We start from the raw sequence: 22,138 nt of genomic DNA, 5'->3' as shown, positions 1-22,138 counted from the left end.
GACCTTGGGTAAGTCACTCTTCCCTCTTATGCCTCTTATGAACCTTATGTTGAAAGATGATGTTGGAGAAGGGTGAAGTAGTTAAGGGCAAAAACCAAACCAGCCAAGGTAACTTATATATTTGTGTGTCCAAATATTGGAGACTTCTGGGATTATAACTTTTAAATTGAGATATAGTTGACAAATGACCTTACATTTGTTTTAGGTGCACAACATAATGATTGGATATTTATATATATTGTGAAACGATCAATGTGAGATTAGTGAACATCCATCACCACATATTTTTCTGTGATTAGGAATTTTAGGATCAACTCTTTAGTCATCGTGCTGTACATTACATCCACAAGACTTCTTTATGTTGTAACTGGAAGTTTCCACCTTTTGACCACCTTTACACTTTTTGCTACCTTGCATTTCCTGCTTCTGGCAAGCACCGATCTGTTTGTTTTTATTTTTTGATTTAGATTTCATATGAAAGTGGTATCATTATACCCTCCAGGTCCGTCTATGTTGTCGCAAATGGAGTATTTTCTTCTTTTTTTTTTTTTTTGGTGGCTGATTAATATTTGATTATATGCATGTTTATGTACATACTGTATCTTCTTTGTTCATTCGTTCTGTTCACTTTAATGTGGGCCGTTTTCCGTTCACCCTGTTTTCTTCTTTTTGTATTACAGCCTCAAATCCATGCCACTATGTCCGGTGCAGTCATCTGTGCCTGCTGTCCTCAAAGAGTGTTTACACCTGTGCTTGTCCTTCCGGGTGGAGTCTTGCTCGTGATTCTGTGACTTGCGTGAGAGGTAGAGTGTGTCCTTTAAGTACGCTCTGGAGGCGGAACTTGCCATTGAACTCTAAAGCACTTGGTGATGGGGTGTGTGTGCTGTGTTTCCCCTGATCAGCAGGTATCTGTGGGGTGGGAGTCATATGGGGTGAGTTAATTGAGCACCATAAACAAAAATTGATTTACAGTCAACCATATACAGAAACTCCCTTACAAATGCGTTGTAACTGTAATATAGTTTCTATATATGGAGCCAATAGTATGTATGTCTGTGGTTCAGCATTCTTTAACCTCACATTTTTTCTTACCTGGTTATAGGTAGGCAAGCTGTGATAAAGGGAAGTTCCAAATTCTGCACTTAGAAATAAAAATCGTGGATATTTGTGGATAGGTTCAGTTTTAGGTTACTTATCTCATTTTAAAAAATATTTGTTTTTATTTACTTGTTTGGCTATACCGGGTCTAGTTGTGGTACGTGGGATTTTTTAGTTGTGGCATGTGAACTCATAGTTGCATGGCATGTGGGATCTAGTTTCCTGACCTGGGATCAGACCTGGACTCCTGCATTGAGCGTGTGGAGTCTTAACCTTGGACCACAAGGAAGGTGCCTCCTTATTTCATTTTCTATTCTCATAACCAGTAGTCAATAAAGAGTGTTACAGTATGGGTGTTCTGACTCCAGTTTCAGTACCTTTACTATTGATTATTTTATGGTGCTCTAAAAATGAAACTTTTCTTTGTATGAAATACTTCGAGTGATTATTTGAGCAATTTATCCTTCATCTCATCCTAGATATCTTACTGGGTTGATTGAAGAGTATGTGAGTATTATACTAAGTACTTCAGGGAGCAGGAAAGGAAGGATAAGATGTAGTCAATCCACAGAGGAGATTTCTAAGAAATCATTTGCCTTTGCTTAAAAATCTAAAGAGGTAGTATAAACAAGTTTCTTTCATTACTCAGTGAAGAGGAGTAAACATTTTCATACTGACAAAAATGTCTGTGGACAAGTTAAAAGTAAATGTTTAATGGTGAAAAATTCCTAAATTAAGAGAAAAGTAGTCTTAATTCTAGAGGAAAATTTAGTTTTCAAAAGGAAAATATATTCCTGAATCCAGGAAATTTATGGTATTTACAGATTATACAGAGGCAAGGTTACTGAAAATTTAATTCCATCAGCATGTAATATTTTGCAGCGATACTTTTGTGATGAAAGATTTTAATTATTGGTAATGCTTACAAAGGGATTGGCATCTGCAATGTTTCTTCAGAGATTTATTATGAACCTAATCCTTGTTGACATTGTTTAATTTAGTGTGTCCTCAGAGTCTTTCAGCAGAAGATTAAACGGGGCTATAGACTTTCTTTGTGCAAAACATTCTTTCACCACGCAAAGATTGTTGAACTGTGCGTTGGGGATTGGTGTCATCTACATTACTATCTGATAGTGATTGATAAGTGTCAACCCTAAAAAATACCTTTTCTTATTTCACAAATAATTCCACTAGTGGTTTTCCATGGACTGATTTTTACTGAGGTGGAACTTTTTCAACATTTTCCAACAGGCTTCTGAGCACCGGTTGAGTTACTGAATGCTAATATATGTGAACTTAAAAAAAATTGCTGTTTTTTTCAACAAGAAGCTTAGAAGACAACATTCATAGATGAAAACAGTTTAAAATTATTTGATCACCTTTAAAATTTTGTCTGTGCAGTGTCTAAAATATCTTTGGAAGTGCTTGTATAAGATTAAGTGAAAAAGCAGAGATTGTTTAATACTGGCTATGTATTCATAAAATCATACATTAAAAAAATCTGGAGGACAGGATACACAAATGTCAATAGTGTTTACTGTTGGGAAGGGAGATGATGGAGTATTTCAATTTTTTCCTAATTTTATGTTATAAAATTTTAATGGGAGAGCTTTCTGTGTATGAAATAGTTTTTTTATTGTTTATCAAATATGTACCTCAAGTGCCAAAAAGCCCCCCAAACTCAAACCATATTCCCAGCACCTCCTAATATTAAGACTTGCACATCCAAAATAGGGTTGTGTAAGGTCTGACTTTGGGAGGAACTATGCTTGGGAGTCATAAAGGCCACCTCTTAATGACAACATAAATTTTTCATTCCCAACTGTTGTCTTTTCACTTATTTGCCCTACTAACACTAATCTTAATTCTTAATAAGATAATGACATGAAAAATGAAGAAATTTTCATTTCTCCTGATCTCCTTTCCAGCCAACCCTAGATGCTGCTGTACCTACTCTTCCATGGCCATGGTCCGTATTCTTTGTCTGGCTCCCCAGACTCTAAGTTCCTTGAGGATAAACCTGTTTTTGAAAACAGCATTGCTGGTTGCTGTGAAAGACTAAATGCTATCTATTGTAGTACTTTTCATGAATAGTTGCAAATTTCACATCTGTACTAGGTTAATCAATTGAGTCAATTTGTTTCTCAGTAATGGAAATGCCAGGAACAAGGAAAAGCTAATTGGATGTAAAAGAAAGTAAAGAAAAAAATTGTCAAAATAATCCTGCTAAAGATGCAAAGCTTCCCGAATGATCAAAATAATGCAGACACCATTTTTAGCCCATGAAGATTATGCAATAATTAATCATTTTATACTTTGTTTTAATAGGTGATATATCTTACATGTCTTAATAACACAAACTCACATTTCAAAGTTTTCCTTTTCTTACAGAGGAATGATAATAAAACCCTACTCATGAACATTATTAGTTTTTTCATGATGGGCCTACAGTCTGGAGAAGATTATCTCTGAGAAAGGACCTCATTATCTATTAAAGAGCCTACATAAACTGATAGTTTAAATGAGATATTATGAAGATGTTTAAATTGCAATGTATAGATACTTTTGAGAACTTCAGAAGACACTCTACATATTTACTTATCTGTCCATCTATTTATTCATGTATGGGGCCATTCAGTTAGCAAATATTTATTAGACAACTATTCCAAGTTCTGGGGACATAATAATGAGTAAATTGGGCGGGGTCACTGCCCTTTGGGAGTTAGAATCTAATGCAGAAGATTGACATTAGTCAAACAACAATTGGTACAATTATAAATTAGATTTGCTTAGTAATTAGACCCTTTCATAAACACTAGGCAACACTTTGTGGTGTTATTTTCTAAAAATACTTAAAACTAATGAACTGCCATTCACCAAGAAGAGACTACAAATTTTCTTTTGCCAAGAAATGTGAAATGTGAAAATCCAACTCTCCCTTCACTGAGTCATTCTGCATCTAGAAATGGAAGAACTTCTTGTCTGTGACTATCCAAACATGGATAGTTTAGCAGTTTGAGTAAAGAATTAATGAAGTGTAAGGTAAATGCTGATCTACCTTGGGTGATTCCAGAAGTCTTGTGTGTGAAATTGGTGGTCTGGTGACCCAACAACCCACTGAAACCCAAAGGAAAACCCTGATTTTTCTGGTGAAATATCTATCATGCATTATAATTATTGCCATAATCCTTCAGTGGCATTTTATCCTATCAAATGGTAATAATCCTTTGCCCTCTGTTAGTCAAAATATCTGGGATATAATTTCGAGTGATATTCTGTTATTTTCACAGATGATCAAGCGTTCCTAATAGTTGTAAGAAACAGTATAATTTTTGGAATTTCCCTTAATCCTGACGTGAAGACCTTTGATGCTATGGTGCCCATATCAGGGATACGCAATGGTTATGATGTTGCAGTTGATTACTCAGAGCAATTCATCTACTGGCTTGAAAATCCAGTAAGTCTCGAATAACATTCCAAGCATGTAGCTTGTTATTGAAGAGCCTACCTTCATGGAGGCCTTCTTACATTTTTGCTTGGGGGGGTCGGGGTGGGAATGACCCAGACAGAAATTAGTTTAACACTAAGCCTTTTTTAATTCAGTGAGGGACGTCAATGGGAAGTTGGCCTGGAGCAAAGACCCAATAATAAACACGTTTAAACTCTTGGGTGCATTTATTCATTCAGCAAGTATTAAGTGACTACTTCTTTCTCTGCAGTGAACTGGCTACTTCCAACTGCAGAGTACATGCCAAGAGGAGGCAGTAACCAAGTTTGCTCTTGAGCTTTAATCTAGCAGAAGATATTAGACTAACATAAGAATGATCTTCACTTAAGACCAAAGGCAATAATTCCCTAAGGGAATTTCAGGAAAACATGTGATGTGGTTGCTGTGGCCTTCACTCGGAATCTTTGTCTCTAGAAGCAAAGAGAACATTCCTCCAACTTCCTTCCCATTGGGACCCTTTCTTTACCTATTAGGGAAGAAACCTGTGAGAATGGGGAAGGAGCAAGGAGAGCATGAAAGATTCAGCGTTTTAGTGTTTTATACAGTGAGTCCCCCAATGGCACTGGCACTTTGCATTTCTTCCATGCATGAAGTTTCTTGAAGCGACTGCAGTGAGGAAGCTGTGACCCTGAAACAGCTCACCACTCCTTGTCTTTCTCACCAGGGTGAAATTCACAGAGTGAAGACAGATGGTACCAACAGGACGGTGTTTGCTCCTCTGTCAAGTTTGGGGGCTTCTGCAAGTCTGGCGTTAGACTGGCTATCAAGAAACCTTTATTTTACTGATCATGTGACTCGGGCAATTAAGGTAATAATTCCAGAAAACTATTGACACAAACAGTGGTTTCTAATTCATGTAAAATTACAGGAAATGCTGTCATATGGAGGAAGGAAAAAGGGATATTAGTATTAATTCTCTGAAGACACGGAGAAACCTAAAAATTCAAACTTTCCACTGTGCTATTTTGTCTCCACCTGAGTATCAATGGCAGCCTGTTAATAATTTAATAAATAATGATTTATTAAAATATATGCAAAGATAAATAAAAATTATGTAACGAATTCAATGTAAAGGGAAGCTTATAGTAGGCAAGGCCCATTTTCATTATCTTTCCCTATCAAGTATCCAATGCTATTTCAGTTCTAAACCAAATTTATAGATTGCTATTGTTCTAAGATGGAAATCTATGACTCTAACAGTGAAACAGAAAGTAGAAACTTGATTCTAATTCCTTTCTTTTGCGAGATAAGTGTTCTTTTTACTCTTAATTCCCAGAAGAAATTCTATAGGGGCACAGGTATGAAATCACATGAAGTAACTCAGAGGTAACTTGACTAGTGTTGGTTTACTCCAGTCTGGGATAAGGTTAAGACATGTGAGGGATTATTAATTCAGAGTGAGGATGAGAATTCCTAATGCAAAGGAGCAGTTTTGGGAATCTGACAGTAGGGTGACAGTCCACTGCTCTGGATGAAGCATCAGTTAGTAAGTCGGTTCTCTTTGGGACATTCAGAAGGATTGATGCTAACGATGAGGAAGATGCACAGTAGCCTTCCTCAGTAGCCTCCACAGGAGCCATCCAAACCTTAGCACATTGCTGAGGGCCGACAAGTGTAGTAAACGGTCATGGTGACAGGGATAGTCACAGTATGTACTCAGTATTCTAATCTCAAGCCAAGTAGAATCAGCAGCTCCTAACATGAAGGGAAACTTGGAGGCTCATCTGGTTCAAGCTCTTTATTTGCTAAGAATGTTCAGCCCACAGAAGTCAGCTTCACTGCCCTGATTCTGGGAGGTGGGGTAGGAAGGGGTGGGTGGTCTAACTTTGCCTTGTTATAAACCACAAGTTCAGCAGTCAATTCTGCTTGAACCCCCTTGGACAGTGACAGAAAGTATTTTGCACAACTTCAACTAAAAATATCACTGGCCCAAGACAAGGCAATATTTACTGCCCAAGACCTTTAGTACCAAACCCATTCTCTAGAGGCCACTCAGTACAAAACTGTCTTCTTTCCAAATGGCAAAGAAGGAATGCTCCTGTTTTGTAAAGGCAGTCTTCTTTTGTGGACTGACAGTCTTTCAAGAGCAGAGCACTTGTCTCCTCCATCAGGGTTAGATAGCACCAGTTGAAGAACTGAGTATGTACGTGTGCGTGTGTGCATGTGCATTTGTGTGTATTGGTGAGGCTACTTTAACCATGAAAACTTAAATTGTGCCCCAAATGCAGCAAGGTCCAGAGGAGAGAAAACTTGCTTTGGAGTCCTGGCTTTGAGTCTGGATTGTTTGCTCATTTGTGCATTCATTCAACAAACACTAGTAAATACTTTCCATGGATCAGTGCCATGGTTGTGTGTATGTTCAGTCGCTCAGTCATGTCTGACTAAAGATCCCATACAGTCCCAGGACTGTAGCCTGCCAGGCTCCTCTGTCCATGGAATGTTCTAGTCAAGCATACAGGACGGGGTTGCCATTTCCTTCTCCAGAGTATCTTCCTGACCCAGGGATTGAACGCTGATCTCCTGCATTACTGGCAGATTCTTGACTGACTCCTATCATAATAGGAGTAACTCATGTTGAATTCCAGCTTTTCCACTAGGGGTAGCTGTGTGCTCACTCACTGAAAGCAATTTTGTAACTGAGAAGTGAAATGTACAGAAAGCCTGTCTGTGAGAGAGCTCCCGCTATTCCAAAAAAAACAAGGAGACTTTCCTTTGAACCAAAGGCATCCTTAGGAAAAGGAGAGAAATTGTAGCAGAAAGAGACAAATTGAAAAAATTACTTTAATCCAAATAGGAGAAAAAGCAAGAGAGAAAACTATAAAGAGTGAGGGAGAGAAGGATGTGTGTGTGTGTATGTACATGTGAACGAGTGAGGGAGGGAGAAAGATGTATATAGATAGAAAGGCAAAGATAGAAGCAAACATAAATAATCAGTTTGTATTGAAATACGATTTTATAGAAAAGGCTTTGTGCAAATCAAGAGGCGTTTTCTTATTTCTTACAAGTGTTTCTCACCTCAGACTGTCTCAAGTGCATACTAAAATAGACTTGTTTCTATAAGAAACTGCTTCTGGTCCAGTAATCCATATCTCTTAGTGGTATTTCACAGTGGTATAACACTGTCGTTATAACAATTCAAGCAAGATTGCTTAAAAACATAGCAATAGGAAAACTACAAATCCTCTCTAGGCCTCTTCTTTATTACCTTATATGGGCATAATAATGACATCCATCTCATAAAGTCACTGTGAGGATTAAATCCGATAGTGCTTAATATAATACCTGCTATATAGTGGGTTCCCATAAACAGGTCAATAAAAAACATTGACTGTAGTTGTGCCGGGTGCTTTGCAAAGCACTTTACATGAATTATCCCATGTTGCTGGGACCTCTATGCAGAAGGGACCATTATCTTCCACACTTGACTAACACAGTTCAGAGAGGTGAACTTACTTGCCTCAGGTCCTGTAGTCAGTCATGTAGGATCTGGCAGGGCGGGCATTTGCACACAGGTCCTTAACATGATATAGAACTCACTCAAGTGAATTAGATTGTTTGTTCAACTGTGTTTGCAGTGATGGACCACTGGGTGCTCTGGTTCAGTCATCGGGGCACAGGAGAACTATGCTTTTCCCTTTGGATGATTCTCATCTTTTTCTGAAGGCTCTTTGTAGTTTCACTCAGGCAGTGATCCATTTAAATAGCTTCTCCTGAATTTTTAGATAAATTGCAAATAGAAATTTGAGAGGTGATTTCATTTTCTTACTCCCATTTTCTATTGAGCTGATTTTCTTGTAGCTCTGATATGCAATTTGGGATTATCTGAATATCACGCAAACCCTCTTATTCACCCCGATCATAGTTTGAATTTGTTGTGTGTTTCAGTTTTCCTTCATCTTAACTTTCTTATTTTCCTCTTATGCAGGTTTTAACACTTCGGGGAGATGTCAGTTACGGGAAAACCCTGATTACCAATGATGGGACGAGTCTCGGAGTTGGTTTGCCAGTTGGCATAACTATCGATCCTATTAATGGGTGAGTGTTCATTCAGAAATAGCATTTATCTTCTATACAGCAGCACTTTTGTTAGTATTATGATCTGATAAAATGGAAGATTTCAAACATAGGACTTCTTCTGATTTCATATGCCAGCATTTGAAAAATACAGATCTCAGGGCTTCTCTGGTAGCTCAGTGGTAAAGAATCCGCCTGCCAGTGTGGGAGATGTGGGTTCGATCCCTAATCTGGGAGCATCCCACATGCCCCAGAGCAGCTACACCTGTGTGCCACAACAATAGAGCCCGTGCTCTAGAGCCTGGGAGCCGCAGCTACTGAAGCCTGCGTGCCCTAGAGCCTGTACTCTGCAACGGGAGAAGCCACTGCAATGAGAAGGCTGCGTTCCACAGCTAGAGAGTGGTCCCTGCTCGCCCCAACTAGAGTAAAGCTCGCGCGCAGCAAAGCCCCCGCACAGCCAAAAAAAAGAAAGAAAGAAATTATATAAAAAAGAAGGAGAAGGAAATGGCAACCCACTCCAGTATTCTTGCCTGGAGGATCCCATGGACAGAGGAACCTGGCTGGCTGCAGTTCATGGGGTTGCAAGAGTCGCATACGACTTGGTGACTAAACCACCACCACCATATAAAAAAGAAAATATAGATCTCAGTATGAAAGAAATAACTGTTAAGTTATAACCCTGAATTTCAAACAGACAAGAATTTCAGACATTTTAAAATAGAGTGAACAATAATATATTTTGACTTGGAATGAATGTGGAAAGCTTGAAATAGACCTTGAAGGGTGAGAAGACCACCAGTAGATGGAGGATGGCTTGCAGCTGAGAAGTGATACTTGAGGCCAAAGAGCAGTGGGGGCCCAGAAGCATAGTGGTACTTAGCATGATTGTGTAGAGGGCTGGAACCAGAGACTTCGAGTAAGGGACAGTTGACTAGATGGGAGAGATACAGCAGCTAAAGTCACTTGGGGACGAATCAGGGAGGGGCTTTAATGTCATGCTAAGGAGTTGTACTGTATTTTTTTTTTTTTTTTTTTTTGAGAAATAAGGAACCAGTAGGAAATTTGCAGGAAAGGAATGATAGAACCTAATCTGTATTTTAGAAAAATTAATCAGGATTGGAGTGGCAAGAGTTAGGGGAAAAAGAAAATATTTAGCTAGTGATAAGAGTTCTTAGCTAAGGTTAAGTAGCTTAAATTTTTAGCGAACTCAGAATTCATAAGAGGTTTGTGACTTTGTCCAGAAAACTTCTGGCAACCTGGAATGGGAGAGGAGAAAGAGAATAATGACAGGAACTTAGGGTGAGCAGTTAGCAAGTTAAGGAGATCATGGGAATAAATAAGAGTACTGTTAAAACAGTTAAAATGCTATGAGGTCCAGGGGTAGAGGGACTGAAGGTTTGAGAGCTCAGACAAATTTTAAGGGCAGAGAACAGGTTCAATGGAAGAAATAAAATAGGAGAAAGGAAGAGATGGAAGAGTTTGGTTGAATTTCAGTTTGAAAGCTTAGAGGTAAAGAAGTTTAGAATTGAAGAGTAGGTTCGTGGGAAGGTATATTAGACTGATGGTGAAAGAAAGATGCCAATAAAGATGATTGGAATTAAGGGTTTGAGGAATCGTGGAAGAGTTTGAGAGGGCTGTCTGGTGAAGCAGGAGGTGAGTTTGAAAGGAATGAAAACTTTGACTCGTGTCTAGAAGTTATGTCCTCATTGGAAATGGAAAGCAACCTTCACATATTTTAATGAACTTGGTAATTCTGTGTGCTGATTAGGATTCATGTGTATACATTATATTTTCCATCAAAATTGGAAAATTAAGTAGCTTATCTTGTGGTAATTGATTCGGAAAAGAAATAAAGAAGACTGAGAGGTGATCAGGGAGGTACTTGAATACTTTTGCATTAGCTCTTTCTTTTCTGGTGTGCTTAGCAGTCTGTGAGCCTGGAACTGACTGTTGATGTAGGTTCTTAGTCCATGAACTTCCTGTGTGACCAAGCTAAAGGATTGTCCGCCAGTGGAAAATGGTGTCCTGTGTCAGATTTCAAGTGGCCTCTTGCCCAATAATAACTGGGAAGTATACAACCCACTCCAGTGTTCTTGCCTGGAGAATCCCAGGGACGGGGGAGCCTGGTGGGGTCTATGGGGTCGCACAGAGTCGGACATGACTGAAGCGACTTAGCAGCAGCATACAGACGTTAGAGAATACTAGTTATGGACTTGTCCACGCTGTCTGTAACAAGATATTGACATTTCAGACTTCCTCCATTGAATGGTGTGCATCCTGAGGACAAGAAAGATTTGTTTTTCATTTAAATACAAACTGAAAACATATGTTTCACTAAACACCTTTGTTTTTCATGGTTGTAGGAAACTGTACTGGTCAGACCGAGGAACCAACAGTGGCATTCCTCCCAAGATTGCCAGCGCTAACATGGATGGCAAATCTCCAAGAACTCTCTTTACTGGGAGCCTTGAAAATGTGGCATTTATCACCCTTGATATTGAGGAGCAAAAACTCTACTGGGCAGTCAGCAACACGGGAGTGGTATGTGCACACATTTTGGTCCCTTGGTCTTCGTTGCAGAACTTGTGAGGTTGGCATCCATTGTTCTGAGTTGTCTGGGAGTGGTTCTCAAACATTCTCAGCCACTTGTGGGGTTTCCCAGGTGGCACGAGTTGTAAAGAACCCACTTGCCAATGCAGGAGTTGTGGAAGAGACGTGGGTTCAATCCCTGGGTTGGGAAGATCTGGAGGGGGGCCTGGCAACCCACTCCAGTATTCTTGCCTGGAGAACCCCATGGACAGAGGACCCTGACGGGCTACAGTCCATAATGTCACGACTGAAGTGACTTGGCCTGCACGCACATGCACCAGTGTTTTATTGCGCTTTCTCTCAATAACTTGAAGTCCAGTTGTTTACAGAATGTTATTTATTCCGTTATTCTTTTTTTTCCTTCAGGACAAATTCCATTTCTCATTCCATATTTATCCTCTAAGAGCCCTTTCTTCTTAAACAGAAAGCTTCTGAGCTCAATAGGCATCTGCTCACAGATGCCTATTATTTTCTGGTAGTTGTAATGTGTGAGAACTCCCTTTCTTGGTCATTTTAAACCTCAAGGTGAAGTTCATTATAATCTGCAATAAGAAGTAGGAAGTATACAATTTCATTCATTGACAGAAATAACACTTGGTCTTTACTACTGTGCTTACGCAGTGGATCTGGCACTAGGCACAAAGAAGGTACTCAGTAATAATTATTGATCAGCTACAGTATTGTTTTGGTTGTTGAATGTGTGCTAGTTGCTTCCTTGCTTTAGAGAACAGGAGTGATTTCACATCTGTTTATGACATTGACGCTCTTCAATAAGTGGCCCGGTAGCTTTGATTTTCAGTTCATGATAGCTTGACGAGGACTTATCTCACTCTTAATATGTGATTATAATGAAGAAATGGAGTGATGTGTGTGAAAGCCCATTTCAGAAGTATTTGCCACATGCTGTGATTTCTGCATACAAGTTAGCATGTCCCAGACCAGCCTACCCAGCAGCTCCCACTTCCTGTTTCCACATCTGCTCTGCTCTCTGCAATCTGTGAGCTGGTTGGTGGTGTGACTTCCCTCCTTTCTCCTAGGCTAGAACCCTCATATTCCTCCTTCACTCTAATAAGCATGGCGTGTTTAATCATCACAAAAATCCTGGCAGTTTGTCCCTGAGCGTCTTCTCTCAGGTCCAGCCTTTTCTGCCACCTGCACCGTTCCGAACCACTTCTCTTTAGCTATCTCACTAATGAAACTGCTTTCATGATGGAGGCATGTGTTCTTCATGAAACCACAAGGAACCCTGAGCCCTGGCCCAGATGAGTAGCTCCAGATTCCTGAGCCAAGTGTGGTCAGCTCATCTGGTCCCAGACACTCCCTCAGCAGCTTCCCACAGAGATTATCTCCCTTGTGCTGCACCATTCTGGAATTTCTGTTGGTTTCCAGGACATAGCCTGCTCTTGTAACTCCTGGATTCCCTTGTCGAGAGAGACAGGGAGCAACACCCATTTGTCTCTCTTGCCAGCAATCAGCTCAGATCCTGACACAGAGGAGGATCAAACCAGCTATGTCTATATTTTTTTTTCTTCCAGAGCAGACTGTTTATCACTTCCTGTTAAGAACTTCGTTCTTGAGTTCTTCTCTAGTTCACCAGAGTGGTTTTGAGACTGACTTATTACTGTGCTGATTTTTTTTTTTTAATTTTTAAAAATTATTTATTTATTTATTTTTATTAGTTGGAGGCTAATTACTTCACAACATTTCAGTGGGTTTTGTCTTACATTGATATGAATCAGCCATAGAGTTACACGTATTACCCATCCCAATCCCCCCTCCCACCTCCCTCTCCACCCGATTCCTCTGGGTCCTCCCAGTGCACCAGGCTGGAGCACTTGACTCATGCATCCCACCTGGGCTAGTGATCTGTTTCACCATAGATAATATACATGCTGTTCTTTTGAAACATCCCACCCTCACCTTCTCCCACAGAGTCCAAAAGTCTGTTCTGTACATCTGTGTCTCTTTTTCTGTTTTGCATATAGGGCCATCGTTACCATCTTTCTAAATTCCGTATATATGTGTTAGTATGCTGTAATGGTCTTTATCTTTCTGGCTTACTTCACTCTGTGCTGATTTAATAGCGCTGTCTTTCTGTCTTCTGTGAGTGTGTCGAGTACGTTTCCTATCTCCATTGCAGAAATGGTTGGTGAAGACATTAAACCCAGGGCCAGTTAGTATACAGTATCCTTGACCAGAATATCACATGCAGGGATTAGTTCCCTATTTTTCACCATGCCATCTGAGAAGGTGACTGGCTTACTTGGACTTCAGCTTCATTATCAGCGAAATGGGCACAGTGACACTTGTCTGACCCACCACTTAATATAGGTGTGACTATCACATATAGTCAGAAATAGATAGGAAACATCCCTGGCAAGGATAGAATGCTATCTATGTGTGAAACATTATTAAGCTAATATTAGTTTTAAACATTTGCCTCATTTCACCATGAATCAGTCAATAGCAAAAATTCTAACCTTTCAGATTGAAAGAGGAAATGTGGATGGAACAAATCGAATGATCCTGGTAAACCATCTTTCCTACCCCTGGGGACTTGCTGTCTATGGCCCCTTCCTTTATTACTCCGATGAAGAATATGAGGTCATTGAAAGAGTTGACAAGGCTACGGGGGCCAACAAAATAGTCTTGAGAAATAACCTCCCAAATCTCAGAGGCCTTAAAATTTACCAAAGACGTGGTGAGTATTTGTCACTGAAACATACATTCATGTGTGTTCAATGAATATGTCTATGCACTTACATGTCTGCATACAACCCCGCCACACACACAAACCTGTGTGCATACAGAAATAGAAATTATTCCAAAATATTTAACATATATTAAGCATGGCTAAGTGTCAAAGACTAATCTGGCATCTGAAAGGCCAGATTCACTTCAGAGTAAACTTTCTCCCATTCATTCCCCATCACTTTTTACTTTGCTTTCGTTTTATTGCCCTCCCTGACATAATTATGTATGTGTTTATTGTCTGCGTTCTTCATTAGTATGTAACCTTTATGAGGACAGGAATTCTGTCTGTCTTGTTTCTTGCTCTCTACCCAGTAACTAGAATAGTTACTGGCGCATTGGAGCTTGGATACCTACTGGAAAAGTAAATAACACAATAGAATTTTTTTAATCTTCAAAGGAGTACTCTTAGGTGTGCTTTTTTGAGATAATGTAACTTTTGATTTGCCCCTTAAAATTAGTATTATGATCTAGAGATAATTTCTTTATTTTGAATTATCTATCCTAAGATCATCGAGTAATTTGTTGTCCTATAACCTAGGTGTGTCACTTGATATTATTTTATTGTATATTCAAAAAAACTTCAAGTATTCTTATTTAATATACATTAAATCAAATATCCATCACATGTTTGATCATATAATTAAAATATAGAATTTTATTTTATTTATTTATTATTTTTTTAAATATAGAATTTTAAATGGCAGTACATAGGTTATTCCTCTAACTCTTGAATGATCGCCGGAAGAAGAACAATTGGTGCTCCGTTCTCTACTATGATATAACATAAACTATTACATGGTTGTGGTCTTGTTTTAAACCTCTGTGTGTTAGTTCTATAAGCACTAGGCTCTCCAATATTGTTTTTAGGTTAACTCAGATTCCATATCTCGTTACTGACTTTTATAATGATCCCCAAATTTGACACTGAGTGGCAAATAGATGGGGTGAAAAGTTACAAACTAATTGTGATTTCATTTAGGCTCCGAATCCTCAAATGGCTGCAGCAACAACTTGAATGTCTGTCAGCAAATTTGCCTGCCTGTACCAGGAAGACTGTTCTCCTGTGCCTGTGCCACCGGATTTAAACTCAATCCTGATAATCGGACCTGCTCTCCATATAATTCCTTCATTGTTGTTTCCTCGCTGTGGACAATCAGGGGCTTTAGCTTGCAACTGTCAGATCATTCAGAAGCTATGGTGCCAGTGGCAGGCCCGGGTACGTTCCTCCAATACAAGTAACACTTGACTCCATCTGATGCCATGTTGAAGTCCTTGGTGCCCTATAGCATTTCTCCATGTTTGGATTCAGCACACGACCCAGATAATCACAATCTGGTGAGGTGTGATCACTCACCTAGAGCCAGACATCCTGGAATGTGAAGTCAAGTGGACCTTAGAAAGCATCACTACGAACAAAGCTAGTGAACGTGATGGAATTCCAGTTGAGCTACTTCAAATCCTGGAAGGAAGCATGTTTATTCTGCTTGATAACCATATTCACATGTGCTCATGGTTGATCTCTGCTTTCCTATGTCTAAAAAGTCATCTTAAGTCACCGTCTTGTAAATATATTACGCAGTCAACAAGTTTTTCATCCAGCTTTGCATTTTGAAAAATATCAAATGCAGAAAAGTTGAAAAGTGTAGGGAACACCCTTATACTTGCTAGATTCAACCATCATTAACATTTTGCCACAATTGGTACTTAAGTTTGATCACCTGGTAATGGTGATCACCATGAAATCTCTGCCTTTTTGCCCCTCTACAATTTGGATGAAATTTTTGGGGTTACACTTTGATACCCTATGAATATCTTTTCCCCCAAGCATCTTTTATTCATTGGTTTTTTAAAAATATAAATTTATTTATTTTAATTGGAAGTTAATTACTTTACAATATTGTATTGGTTTTGCCATACATTGACATGAATCTGCCATGGGTGTACATGTGTTCCCCATCCTGAAACCCCCCCCACTACCCTCCCCATCCTATCCCTCTGGGTCATCCCAGTGCACCAGCCCCGAACACCCTGTCTCATGCATCCAACCTGGACTGGCGATTTGTTTCATATATGATAATATACATGTTTCAATGCCATTCTCCCAAATCATCCCACCCTCACCCTCTCCCACAGAGACTGTCTCCCAAAAGACTGTCCTGTACATCTGTGTGTCTTTTGCTGTCTCGCATACAGGGTTATCATTACCATTTTTCTAAATTCCATATATGTGCGTTATTATACTGTATTGGTGTTTTTCTTTCTGGCTTACTTCACTCTGTATAATAGGCTCCAGTTTCATCCACCTCATTAGAACTGATTCAAGTGAATTCTTTCAATGGCTGAATAATACTCCATGGTGTATATGTACCACAGCTTTTTTTATCCATTCGTCTGCTTATGGACATCTAGGTTGCATCCATGTCCTGGCTATTATAAACAGTGCTGCGATGAACATTGGGGTACCTGTGTCTCTTTCAATTCTTGTTTCCTTGGTGTGTATGCCCAGCAGTGGGATTGCTGGGCCATATGGCAGTTCTATTTCCAGTTTTTTAAGGAATCTCCACACTGTTCGCCATAGTGGCTGTACTAGTTTGCATTCCCACCAACAGTGTAAGAGGGTTCCCTTTTCTCCACACCCTCTCCAGCATTTATTGCTTGTAGACTTTTGGATAGCAGCCATCCTGACTGGCGTGTAATGGTACCTCATTGTGATTTTGATTTGCATTTCTCTGATAATGAGTGATGTTGAGCATCTTTTCATGTGTTTGGTAGCCATCTGTATGTCTTTGGAGAAATGTCTGTTTAGTTCTTTGGCCCATTTTTTGATTGGGTCTTTTATTTTTCTGGAATTGAGCTGCAGGAGTTGCTTGTATATTTTTGAGATTAATTCTTTGTCAGTTGCTTCATTTGCAATTATTTTCTCCCATTCTGAAGGCTGTCTTTTCACCTTGCTTATAGTTTTCTTTGTTGTGCGGAAGCTTTTAATTTTAATTAGGTCCCATTTGTTTATTTTTGCTTTTATTTCATTGGTTTTTATCTTTGTCTGAAATGATGATTTAATTGGGAATTGCAAAATGGTTCTTTTTCTTGTTTTATCATTCCTTCTACACTCATTCTTCTCTCCTTTTTATTATCACATACACTCAAGTTTTTATTTCTTTAATTCAGTGTAGAATCATTTAGCATAATTGTTCTTTTGATGCTCCTATCGATCCGTTGTGTCTGGGGAGAACCTCTCCTATTGCTGTCTGTATTCTTTCGACATGATTCCATTCGTGTTTGAATGCTTCCTTGCTTCTTGATCTAATAAATATGTTCCAGACTTACCTTGTACCTTCCCTTCCCAAACCTATGCTTAACCATTTCTCCCAGAAGCCAGTACTCTTTATTGTGGGAAGTGGCTTTTAGAAACTAAGATTTGGGGGTAGTTGTGTTCATTGCAACTGGGAAATAGTTTTATTTCATAATGGGGGCATGATTTGAGCAAAGGGGATTTGGAATGAGGATTAGAGAGGAAGGGCAGACATTTTTAAAAGTTCTAGTTCAAGCTAGAGCATAGTTTAATGATCTTTTCTTTAATGTTCCAGGACGAAATGCACTGCATGTGGATGTGGATGTATCTTCTGGCTTTATTTATTGGTGTGATTTTAACATCTCTGTGGCATCCAATAATGCAATCCGTAGAATCAAACCAGATGGGTCTAATTTTACAAACATCGTTACAGATGGGATAGGAGTAAATGGAGTCCGGGGTATTGCGGTGGATTGGGTAGCAGGTGGGTAAGCTATATAGTGATTTTATTGAAAAGCTTTTTGTGTTTGCATTTCTGTCATCTTATTTATACTATAAAGTTTAACATACATGTGGCAGATCTATTTTCCTAGATGTTTATTGAGATTATTTAAGATAAGTTGAATTGAGTTTTTAGAATAAACGTAACAGTTTTGTGTCTGTTAATGATAAAGTGTTTCAGTTGACAGATTCATTATAGATGATCTCATTATAGATTATTTACTGAGTTGTTGCAAAATGGAAAGAAATATTTAGTTATGTGGACTTATTTCACCCTTAAAGGAGCATCTAATTTCTAAATTAGAAATATTTAAATTTTCAAAGAGAAAGGAATATTGAAATATAATATAAACCATAAAATGGCAATCATTAATTTTAAAGCTGAGCAATTTTAGTTGCTGAATTCTTAATTGCTTCCTCATGTTATTTATTAAACCCCTTTGATTATTAGGTACTTTGTTGTAGTTAATTGAAATGCCTGACCCAACATTATATTAACTTTTCTATACTGATTTGTAGACTTAGTTTTGAATTACCATCCAGTTTTTAATGATACATTGAAAAACAACTGTCAACAGTCTATGGCCTATAGGCCAGATGTAGCCCATGCTAAGTAAAGTTTTGTTGGAACACAGCTATGCCCATTCGTTTATGTACTGTAAACTATCTTCCCACCATACTTTTTTGCTCTAGCATTTACTTTGTTCTGTAATGCCCAAATTTTGGTGACTTTAGAAGGTCCATGGGATGAAAACATCTACACTAGTTAGAAACAATCTACTTAGTTCCTAAGAGTAAATATTTATTTTTCTAAGCCTAAACTGAGATGTTTATTTATCCTCCTGGGAAAGACAACATATACTGGCTCAAACCTCTATCTTACAAGAGCTATCTTCTTCTTTTTCCTTGGTTTGGCATTAATCAGCATGCTCTTTCATTTTCTTGCAGGAAATCTTTATTTTACCAATGCTTTTAGATCTGAAACACTGATAGAAGTTCTAAGAATCAACACCACCCACCGCCACATCCTCCTTAAAACCACAGTGGATATGCCCAGAGACATTATTGTGGACCCCAAGAATCGATACCTCTTCTGGTCTGACTATGGGCAGAACCCAAAGATTGAACGGTCTTTTCTTGACTGTACCAATCGAACTGTGCTTGTATCAGACATCACTGCCACACCACGGGGCTTGGCCTTGGATCATAGCAGTAACTACATTTATTGGGTTGATGACGCTGTAGATTTAATTGCAAGGATCAGCATTGAGGGAGGGGACTCTGAAGTGATTCGTTTCGGCAGTCGTTACCCAGCTCCTTATGCCATCACTGTGTTTGGAAATTCTATCATATGGGTAGACAGGAATTTAAAGAAAATCCTCCAAGCCAGCAAGGAACCAAATAGAGCAGATCAACCAACAGTGATAAGGGACAATATTGATTGGCTAAGAGATGTGACCATCTTTGATCAGAGTGTCCAGCCTCGGTCACCAGCAGAGCTCAACAACAACCCTTGCTTGGAAAATAATGGAGGATGTACCCACTTCTGCTTTGCTCTGCCTAAATCACAAACCCCTAAATGTGACTGTGCCTTTGGGACCCTGCAAGCTGATGGCAAGAGCTGTGCCATTTCATCAGAAAATTTCCTCATCTTTGCCTTGGATAATTCCTTGAGGAGCTTACGTTTTGACCCCAAAGACTATAGCCAACCTTTCCCAGCAATAAGTGTGGAAAAAATGGCTGTGGCCCTAGACTATGACAGCATAGATAACAGAATCTACTTCACACAACTTTTGTCATCTGGAAAAGGCCAGATTTCCTACGTCAACCTGAATTCAAGGAGCAGTCCTCCCACTGTTGTTGTTTCAGGTAAGCGTACTTTAAGTATAGCTTATCTTGGAAGGAGACGCAATGGGATCAACACACATGGATGACCCAGAGATTCTAAAATGTTTATTGAGATTGTAACTTCTTTTTGTGTGTTTGTTGGTTTTATGTCCAGGCATAGGGAGTCCTGAGGGCATTGCCTTTGACTGGATCAATAGAAGAATTTATTACAGTGACTACACCAATCAGATGATTAAGTCCATTGCCACGGATGGGTCTAGACACACTACGATAGCCGAAGTTCCAAAGCCAAGAGGAATTGTGTTAGATCCTTGCCAAGGGTGTGTCATGATTGCTTATTTCTGGAGGGAGCAGGGTCTGAAATTATGTTATGTTAATAGAGAGCCAGTGTTTCGTGCACTTGTAATACTGTAGCTACAGATTAAGGGATGAAAGAGCATGAGTGACCTTCCTTGGGAAGGAACTCCGGTTGGTGCTCCTAGGAAGTTTGGCCGCACACTAGGCAATTGGTGCTCTGACTCAGTAAATTCCTATTGGACAAGTTGTATGGGTGGGAATGGAGTAAGCTTCCATTTGCTCTGTTGGTGTCAAATGTAGCTGTTATATTTGCAGTTAAAGAATGCTGCTGTCTTTCTTAAGTAAAAAGAAGTGTGAGTTCCTTGTGGTGAATTATGTCTCCTTTTGGATCACTAGGTACATGTATTGGACCGACTGGGGTACTAATGCCAAAATTGAGACTGCCACAATGGGTGGATACTCCCGGAGAAGCTTGGTGGACAGGGACCTGGTCTGGCCCAACGGGCTCACTCTGGACTATGAACAAAACCTTCTCTACTGGGCAGATGCTAATCTGTACGTGTCTTTGGTAATTCTTGTGGGTATTGATGAGATTTCTTCCTCCCTGTTCAAAAGAAGAGGGATATGCTTAATGTGGTGAAATATTGGTGAATATACCTGTGAAAATTGATCTATATCATGAGATTGAGTAACTGTAAACGGAAAGACATCTAAAGATGCGTTACTAGACAAGTTAATTTCAACTATGGTTATAAATATAATCATTCAGTTTATAATCATGTAACTACCTCAAAATATGAATGACTTTAAACGTACACTGATAGTAAAATTTCTCAGGGTTTTAGCTTTCAGTGTCTTGTAAAAGCATTTTCTTTCAGTCTTTGTCTTTTGATCATCTTCTCAAAAAAAATTATTTCTTGTGCCAGCTTCTTCTCAGTCCATTTCATAATATTTTCTTTACAAACTTCTGTCAGCTCTAATTTTTGCATGTAACTCTCCAGTCACTTCTGAAATTACACATATTCCCATCATCCTAATGATTGAAGATATGAGATGATTTTGTTTAATATGACTGGTATCTGTATGTTAGGAATGTTAAACTTTCCTTGCTTATTTTCTTATGATTTTGGTCTCATGATGCTAAGCACCTAACAACTTGATCTTTATTTTCTCACTTGAAATAAAGCAGTGATATTTTGTGTCTCAGTTAGGAAGATATCTCAAAGTCAATGACAAATGGAAAAACTCATTAAGCGGGTGGGAAGGGAAAAGTAATTCACATTTTATTGAGTGACTACTATGTGCCAGACACCAAGACAGGTATTATTTTCAAGCAAGAGGTGTATTATTTCACAATACTCCCCTCATTTCGTTTCTTTTCCCTGTTTCCTTTAGTAGGATTACTTGTGGGTTATATTAATATTTGGAAATCATTTATATAGGCCATTGTTTAATAAGCAGATGAAGTTCTCCCATTACCAGGAGAAACATTTCTTGCTGCCATATGCTCCGCTTGAAAGTTGGGGGCTTGTGTAAAAGTCATGATTGTACTGAGGCATTAGGTGCCAGTTGAGGACTTTAATCCTTCTGGATTCTAGTATTTTCTTTTTTTTTTTTTCCATCTTCATTTTAGGGAGAAGATTGAGCGCTTCGATCTAGAGCACTCTCTGCGGGAGGTCATTGTCAGCAGAGCCAATAGTCCTTTTGACTTGACTGTTTATGGCCAGTATGTTTACTGGACTGACTTGCTCACTCAGAAAATTTATCAAGCTAACAAAGTTGATGGGTCAGGTCAGACTGCAGTGACCACGACCCTTCCCTTTCGGCCTAAGGGTATCTGTGCTGTTGTGAAGGACCAACAACAGTGTGACAATCCTTGCGATCGGTTTAATGGGGGCTGCAGCCATATTTGTGCACCAGGTAAGGCATTGGGCATGAAGATGAATCATGGAAAGTGATAATAATGATGACCACTAGTAGGGAAGGCTGAGGGAATATTCAGCTCCAGCACAAGCAAAGATTCTCTTTGTTTTCAGAGTAATTTCTAAAATAGATTTCAGGGTTTGTATGTTGAGAAGAAGACTGAAAAGTTTTTTTTTTTTTCTTTCCTATTCCATATGGAGCCTCCTTACAAAGACATTTTTAATTCAAGCTTGATGGAGGTAGAAAGAAATATGCAGGTTTGGCTGCTGCATATCATGTCTTGAATAGAAATTTCATCAATGAACTAATGTTCC

At 39.0% G+C, this 22,138-nt stretch overlaps 1 protein-coding gene across 2 annotated transcripts in view; it reads left to right on the top strand.

Annotated features, from left to right (window-relative positions):
* LRP2 (LDL receptor related protein 2) overlaps positions 1–22,138 on the top strand; it is a 187,097-nt gene that overhangs the window by 107,055 nt on the left and 57,904 nt on the right. For both annotated transcript variants that reach the window (XM_065931701.1, XM_065931700.1), the window contains exons 31-42: positions 681–803; positions 4,389–4,555; positions 5,271–5,414; positions 8,532–8,641; positions 10,984–11,161; positions 13,697–13,910; positions 14,943–15,179; positions 17,551–17,739; positions 18,705–19,625; positions 19,759–19,924; positions 20,298–20,456; positions 21,535–21,821. In XM_065931701.1, the coding sequence (XP_065787773.1) occupies positions 681–803; positions 4,389–4,555; positions 5,271–5,414; positions 8,532–8,641; positions 10,984–11,161; positions 13,697–13,910; positions 14,943–15,179; positions 17,551–17,739; positions 18,705–19,625; positions 19,759–19,924; positions 20,298–20,456; positions 21,535–21,821 (2,895 nt within the window). The remainder of the gene's footprint in view (positions 1–680; positions 804–4,388; positions 4,556–5,270; positions 5,415–8,531; positions 8,642–10,983; positions 11,162–13,696; positions 13,911–14,942; positions 15,180–17,550; positions 17,740–18,704; positions 19,626–19,758; positions 19,925–20,297; positions 20,457–21,534; positions 21,822–22,138) is intronic.

The sequence above is a fragment of the Muntiacus reevesi genome, chromosome 3 (assembly GCF_963930625.1).
Source record: "Muntiacus reevesi chromosome 3, mMunRee1.1, whole genome shotgun sequence".
NCBI lineage: Eukaryota > Metazoa > Chordata > Mammalia > Artiodactyla > Cervidae > Muntiacus > Muntiacus reevesi.
Note: the sequence above shows the minus strand (reverse complement) of the source record. Positions and strands in the feature narration are given on the sequence as shown.